The sequence below is a fragment of the Bicyclus anynana genome, assembly GCF_947172395.1.
Source record: "Bicyclus anynana chromosome 27 unlocalized genomic scaffold, ilBicAnyn1.1 SUPER_27_unloc_1, whole genome shotgun sequence".
Taxonomy (NCBI): domain Eukaryota; kingdom Metazoa; phylum Arthropoda; class Insecta; order Lepidoptera; family Nymphalidae; genus Bicyclus; species Bicyclus anynana.
The window spans coordinates 22,352-30,627 of record NW_026441251.1 but is presented as its reverse complement, the minus strand read 5'-3'; the positions used below and the strand labels follow the sequence as shown (position 1 = coordinate 30,627).

At 37.2% G+C, this 8,276-nt stretch overlaps 1 protein-coding gene across 1 annotated transcript; it reads left to right on the top strand.

The window, feature by feature from the left end:
* Positions 1-477: 477 nt before the first annotated feature.
* Positions 478-6,175, top strand: LOC128199771 (zinc finger protein 79-like; the record flags this gene model as incomplete). The annotated part of the gene is given in 5 exon segments (XM_052890941.1): positions 478-663; positions 2,332-2,478; positions 2,480-2,533; positions 3,409-3,597; positions 4,340-6,175. Coding segments are annotated over 4 exon segments (567 nt in total), but the record flags the coding sequence as incomplete, so codon positions are not given.
* Positions 6,176-8,276: the final 2,101 nt, after the last annotated feature.

Sequence of the window (8,276 nt, the reverse complement as noted above, 5' to 3'; positions counted from 1 at the left end):
CATGTAACATATCATGCATTGTCTACTAGCAAGATATCTACTTCAATATAGACTTTAAAGAATCTATCGTAACATACATACTTATATACATTGCAAGTTAAATAAAAGCTTTTAAAATACCCCAAGTTCGTTGATTGACACTCCCATGATATGCTGGCGCGAGTGTGAAATCGTACGGGCGGGGAAGTGAGGTGCATCACTTGTGGGTTTTTCATTCATCGCTACACGCCCCCCAGCCCTCGCGGAACATCGGAATTGTTACGAACAAAGTTGCCAAGCTCCAGCGTTCAGTCTCAATAGCTCAACAGTAAGAGCGGTCGGACTCATCACCGAGGTGTGGTGGTTCGGCCCCAACCCCCCTCCCCTCCTTTTGGTCTATTGTCGTACCCACTCCTAACCCAGTCTCCCGACTAATTGGAGAGAAATAGAAATATTGGTCATATTAAAAAAAAAAGATGTGGCAAATATTGTTTTTTTTTTTTTAAAAAAAGAAAAAACATAACTATTAGACTTCGAACTCGTCTATTCCAGTGCGGGCTGCAGCTGCGCGACCTGCGCCTGTACGCACAGCACTTTCGGCGCGCGCACCCCGACAAGAACCGCACCAAGTACCCCGCCATGAAGACGCCGTGCATGTGCGAGCAGTGCGGACGGATATTCCAGGTTAGAGCATCATCATCATTACCATCATCATCATTATCATCATTACCATCATCATCATCATCGTCACCATCATCATCATAATCATCATTATCACCATCATCACCATCATCGTCATCGTCATCGTCATCATCATCATCATCATCATCATCATCATCATCATCATCATCAATCATCATCATCATCATCATTATCATCATCATCATTTATTTATTTATTATCGTTCAAGCAATACATATTTTACATTATATAATATAAAAATTATACTAGTCACATTTTTTATTATATAATGCAAGCTATGGAGCCCAGTTTGGGCGTAGCTTAAGTTGTCAAGTGACAGGGAGATCGTTTTTATTATTTTTCTATATCATGCATGTAGTCATTTACCGTCTAGTAGCACTTTTGGGACTACAAAGTCCCTTAATATCTTTGTAAATGCATTATCTTTTTCCTCATTCCGTGTATGGTGTAGCAGGTTATTATAATCATCATCATCGTCATCATTATCATCATCATCATCATCATCATCATCATCATCATCATCACCATCATCATAATCACCATCATCATCATCATCATCGTCATCATTATTATCATCAACAACCTACATTCCGCTCACTACTGAGCACGAGTCTCCTCTCAGAATGAGAGGGGTTAGGCCAATAGTCCACCACGCTGGTTCAATGCGGATTGGCAGACTTCACACACGCACACTTAAGAGAATAGAGAAAATAATGCTAGATAAGTTTATCCTTCACCGTTTGAGACACGTGATATTTAATTTCTTATAAAAAGTTGGAGGTGCACGCCCCGGACCGGATTCGAACCTACGCCCTCTGAATCAAAGGCTGAAGTCATATCCACTGGGCTATCACGACTTCACTAACTTAGTTTGATACTTGCAATTTGTTTTGTATGAGTAGTATATTACACAGCCTCAATAACTCAACGGTAAAAGCGGTCAGACTCATCACCGAGGGGTGGCGGTTCGATCCCCGCCCCGTTGGTCTATTGTCGTACACACTCCTAGCACAGTCTTTGTCGACTAGTTGGAGGGGAATCGGAATATTGGTCATATTTATTTAATACTGACAATTATTCTTTAAAAAAAAAAAAAAAATTACATACGTTTTTTTAATGAACATTTTTATTACATTTTTTTTCAGGTTAGATACATTATAGGAATGTCAGTTTTATATCCCATAATTTCCCCCACATTGCATCGCGACGAAAAAAATTGCGTCATTTTTACACTCCAAAATTGGTCAGGGTTTTCAGATTGTGTAAATTTTTAAAGTTTGTACATTAACGAAATATATTCTACTAGCGAACGCCCGCGACGCTATTCGCCTGAAATTCTGTCTATCGGGAAAAAATCTCATGGATGGCATGATTTTTCCGGTATAAAAACTATGTGTAATAAATAGCCCATGTGTTAATCCAGAATTAACTCTATTTCCGTTCCAAATTTCAGTCAAATCGGTTTGCAAGCCGCAGCGTGAAGGAGGAACAAACATACTTACACACACACACAATCTTTCGCCTTTACTTGTACTGGTGCATTAAAACTAAAGTCTTAACACACACTTAAAAATAAAGATCCTTCTTTCTTTCCTTCTTCTTCTTCTTCTTCTTTCTTTCGTTTCAAAAGTATAAATTTTTCTTTCCCAGAGCATGGCCCTGCTGAAGGACCACATGTGGGTGCACACCGGCGAGAAGCGCTTCAAATGCGACCGCTGCGAGAAGAGCTTCACTCAGAAGACCAACCTGGTGTTCCACATGCGCGTGCACAGCGCCACGCGCCCGACCTACGAGTGCCCCGCTCTGTGGCAAGCACTTCGCCTTCTTCAACAACAGGCGGCGACACATGTTTGTAAGATGACCTTTTTTATAACAACACTTGCAATATATTTTTGGTATTTTTAGCTACTTTCTCTGAGAAAGATATTTACATAGTCTACAATTTCTTTTATGTGCAAACAAATGTGTCATCAGCAAGTGAAAACTACCTCATCAAGGAAAGGAAGGTCATTAATATAAATGAGAAATAGAAATGGGCCTAGTATAGATCCTTGAACGACCCCAATTTTTACGACAGGCCCTGCCTGTCTCAGTCATAATGAAAACCAACCTGGCTCACCATGCGTATCCACAACGCCAGGCGCCCAGTCCCGCTCTGTGGGAAGCACTTCACCTTCTTTAACAACAGGCGGCGATGCATTTTTGTAAGATGACCTTTGTTACAACAACACTTGCAATTTTTTTTACTTCAAACCGTCAAAATTTGCTTCGATTCTAAATAATTAAAAATGAGTCGAGTGCAGATGTGTCATCAGCAAACAAAACTGCCCCCTTTTTTATCAAGATAAAGAAGATCATTAGTGTAAATTAGAAATAAAAATGGGCCTAGTATAGAACCTTGAGGGACCCCAATTTTCACGACAGGCTCTGTCTATCGCAGTCATAATGAAAACTAGGAGTGTCCGCTCTGTGGGAAGCATTTCACTTTCTTCAACAACAGACGGCGACACATGTTTGTAAGATGACCTTTGTTACAACAACACTTGCAATTTTTTCGTTTTTTTAGGTACTTTCTCTGTGTCTACTTTTTTTACTGTTTAATCACGACAATCCCTGTCTGTCTCAATGAAGACCAACCAGCGCCACGGAGGCCGTCGAAGGTCTAGATTGCTGACATATATTTCGTTACAGTGTATCTGTGACTTATGTAACGTTGTGTCGTTGCAGATCCACACGGGGCTGAAGCCGTTCAAGTGCGACACGTGCGGCAAATGCTTCACGACGTCGGGCGAGCAGCGCGCTCACGTGGAGCACGTGCACCTCAAGAAGCCGTGGCCCAAGCGCGCGCGCGCCCGGCACTGCGACGACGCGTGGCAGAAGTGCGGCCTGCGACACGTTGAAGACTAACTAATACATGTACGTCATAGGCAAATCCTACTGATATTATAAACGCGAAAGTTTGTATGGATGTTTGTTACTCTTTAACGCCGCTACTACTGAAGCGATTTGGCTGAAATTTGGAATGGAAATAGATTTTACTCTGGATTGACACATGGGCTACTTTTTATCCCGAAAAAATCCATGGTTTCCCGAGATTTGCGAAAACTGATGATTTTGATGTTATGAATGTTTGTTACTCTTTCACGCCTCGACTACGGAACCAAATTAGCTGAAAATTGGTATTAGGATATATTATAGCCTGGATTAACATATAGACTACTTTTTATCCCGAAAAAATCCATGGTTTCCCGAGATTTGCAAAAACTGATGATTTTGATGATATGAATGTTTGTTACTCTTTCACGCCTCGATTACTGAACTGAATTAGCTGAAATTTGGTATTGAGATAGCCTGGATTAACACATAGGCTACTTTTTATCCCGGAAAAATCCATGGTTCCCGAGGGATTTGTGAAAAACTAAATTCCACGCGGACAAAGTCGCGGGCGTCCGCTAGTGATTTCTATAGCGTGATTTATGACATTGTTTAGCGCCATCTAGTTGTTACCAAGTTACCTGCAGTCAGAACAACGCCATCTAGGTTCATGTATTGGTACTGAATCTTTGTCACGCCAAACTAAACAACGTATAGCGCCATCTAGTTATAACAAAACTAATCTAGTTTACATTATTCATACCAAATCGTGTGTTCTATACAGAGATAGAGGCGTGGCAGAAGTGCGGCCTGCAACATGTTGAAGACTCGCTATGGAGAAGCTGTGGTAGCTCAAAAGGACATGAACTCCGAGCCGTTAGTCTAGTTTATCAAAAAAAAACAAAGTTGTGACCTAAGCGTGGCTTAAGTGCGGCTTGCTCGTAAACTAGCTATTGATATGTATGTCGTAGGGTAATCTCATCATCTCAAATCTGAAAACAAATTTCTATAGCGCGATGCACGACAACGTATAGCGCCATCTAGTTGTTGTTACTAAGCAATGTTCAGTCAGAACAACGCCATCTAGTTTCACGTATTGGTACTGGATCGTTTGTTCCGTGCAACGCCATCTAGTTGCTTGTTTGCGCTTCACGCCGTCTAACACATCGACCACAAAATAAGTTAAGCATTTGTTCAAAATGTATCACTCCGAAACTACTGGATGTATTCAAATGAAACTTGGCACAATTTGTACAAATAGAAGGTTATAGAAAAAAAAAGTGTGCGTCAGCTCCGACGCACGAATGAAGTTTACTCTTTCACATCGACTGACTAAATAGTGTATGTTGTCCCGCAGCATACACTATGTACGTCTCAATACACACGCCTGAAATGTGAAAAGTGCGCAACCGAGGAGCAGCAGGCCGCGGCGTGCGTGTTTTAGGCGGCAGCGCACGGTGAAAGGTGCGCAGAATAGGTTGCGCACAAAAACGTAACGTTGTCATTCGTTCATCAAATTTTACTGGCCATATTTTTTTCGTACCGGGTTCTATATATGAAAAAACGATTCTTAATGAGTAAACTCCAAAGACGAAAATAGGAATTACTTTATATACGACTAGTTAAGAATAGCCGATAATAACCAATAATAATCGGCGCGTAAAAACCTACTTTCTGGGCTGCGAAGTTATTGTTTATAACAAGTAACTACGTAAATTTATAAGAGATTTGTCTACACTTAATTAGATATAATATAGATTTAAGATGAATTTTTAATATAAGTATTTGAAGTGTGTTAGTATTTTTTTTTGATTTGCATTCGAAAGTGTGTGTCCTGTGTTTTTAATGATATAATAATAATTTAGAACTGATTTTAATAAATCTATAGATGCATTTTATTTTTTATTCATATTGAAAAATTTAATCACAATTTAAAGAAGTGTAATTGATTTTATATTGTGTAATATTTTTTTAATCATGTCTAATAATAATAATTGATCTCATTTTATTTTTTTAAATATTATGTATGTAATGTGAATGAAGTTTTTATAAATCCAATGTGTGTTGCGTAGACAGGGAAGTTAATAGACAGATAAGCGTCTATCACATTATGTAGAAAGAGACCACAGAATAGAGAATGATACAGAATGAGGCTTTACAAGCCGCGCAGTTAAACCGGTGAAACCCGTAAAATAAACAAATGTCACGCGTCTCCTTGACATCCCTATAATGTTGCCATATACAAACTTTTTTTCTATAATTTGTATTTCAAGATAACACTAACAACAATTACGTAAATAAATATCATAAACTAATAATTATTAGTTTTAGACTCGAGAATATATTAGTTTTTGAATCTGTATTTGGAATGGCTGCATCGCTGCAGTGTTCCATGCACATTATCTGCCTTTTCTTTAATCTGTGACTTATGTATGGACTTCTGAGGTTTGCTCATAGTCAAACAAGAATAAATGAATGATATATGGACTTATTTTAATGAAAATAAACAACTTTTCTTTTATTGAATTTTATTAACATCAAATCACAAACTTTTAGGTTTTATTTATTTGTATAGGAATAGATTTAAATTATGGTGTGAATTAATAAAATGTGTAAACTGCAGAGTGTTTTATTTTGCCTCTACCCTAATATTATGATGTTTCATTTTTTCATAGTAATCTTCTATATGTAACTTAGCTTTAACAAGCTAGCTGCGGTACGAGGTCAATTGACCTCGTAAGTCTAGCGTCTTCAAGAGCTACGAGGTCAAAAAACCTCGTAACGCACCAGAGGAAAATACAGAAAAATGCCACAGCGAAAGTTTTAAAGGATATTTTACATCTATCTATCTATATTTATAATAAAACTGTAACAGATTAAATTCTGTACATTGAAAACATTTTAAACTTTTTGTTGGATAGCAGTATATAATCAATACTGATGGTTTTTGTTTGTCTGTCCGTCTTTTTGATGACTAGGCATAAATCGCGATGAAAGTAATAAATGAATTCAAATTAAACTTCAAATTCGTACATGATATTTTGAAATTCATGTTGGATAGCAGTATTTAATCAATACTTATGGTTTTTGTTTGAGTTTTTGTCTGACTCTTTTATGACTAATGACTAGGGATAAATCACGCTGAAAGTACTAAATTAATTCAAAACAAACTAGCACAATATGAGAGGATAATACAAAAAAGGGTGTACTAGGTAGGATACTTTTTTTCGTGAAAACAAAATCAGAAGCGGTCAGGTGAAAGTTTGTAATGGTAAAAATTGGTATTACCAGAAAAATACTAAAAATATTGTAATTTTTCAAAATTCTACCCCTAAATGGTTTGAAAGGGGTTGAAGTTTTCTAAATACAAATTGTTGATTATATATTTGTAAAATTATTGGACTATTTATAACATAAATAAAAAAATGCGAAAATATAAATAGAAGGGGGTGAAATATGGGTTGAAAGTACATTTATTGCCACGCAGACGAAGTCGCGGGCGTCCACAAGTCCTTAATGTAGATACAGGGGGATTCTGCTCTCTAAAAATTCTTCTTTCCTAACTATTATCAACCGTTTGCCATGGCCAGACCAACTCAAAGTGCAAAATTGGTGAGAAGATTGGATTCTTTGTCTTGTCTTGTTAAGTGCTTTACTGACCTGAAAATTAATATTAAAAATTAAAAACAAATTTAAAACATGGATTTATTTAACTTCAAACACTTTCTCAGTAATAGAGTACCTAGTTAAATTATGAAATAACCGAAGCAAATGTTGTGACAGTCTCCGTAGTGCAGTGATATATGCGGTGGACTTACAAGACTGATTCCCGATCCCTGGCTGGGCCGATTGAAGTTTTCTTAATTGGTCTAGGTCTGGCTGGTAGGAGGCTTCTGCTGTGGCTAGTTACCACCCTACCAACAAAGACATACCACCAAGTGATTAAGCATTCTGGTACAATGTTTTGTAGAAACAAAGGAGTGTGGATTTCATCCTCCTCCTAAGTTAGCCTGCTTCCATCTTTGATTGCATCATCACTTACCATCAGGTGAGATTGTAGTCAAGGGCTAACTTGTAGATTAAAAAATAAAAGAAGCCTGGATAGGTCCCTAGTATACTATAAATGTGAAAGTAAATTTGTTTGTTTGTCATATGAAAAACAATACAGAAACTTACCTTAATTCATTCAGTTCTCGTGTTCATAGTAAAATATACTCAGTTCTTAAGATATTGTAAGTTTAAACCTCTGGCAATATTTCATCTTTTATATCAAGAGGACGACTTGTAGTTTTTCGTCTTCGAGTAGTGGATATCAATTTCAGATGGATTAATATACTTCTTATTGTTGTTTCGGAGAAGTTTGGTAAGTTGGGGTTATTGTTTACAGCTTGTGTCACCTTAAAAAAAAAAATTGTTCAAATAAAATCATTCATACATGTATTATGTGTGTATCTATTGTAGGCTATTCACATTATTTATTTATAATATTATTAATATTCCATTATAAACATTTATTTCATTAAATATATTTATTTTAATTTATTTAATACATTCATTCACACTTACATACACACTTACATTACATACAATCATAATTTCACACTCACAAATTAATATATACACTTTCCACATATTAAAATTAATTCACGCGCATACTCGGGTGAAACCCGTAGTATGCGGCGCGGCGGCCGTCTTACGTCGCGCGTCTTGTAATAGTATTT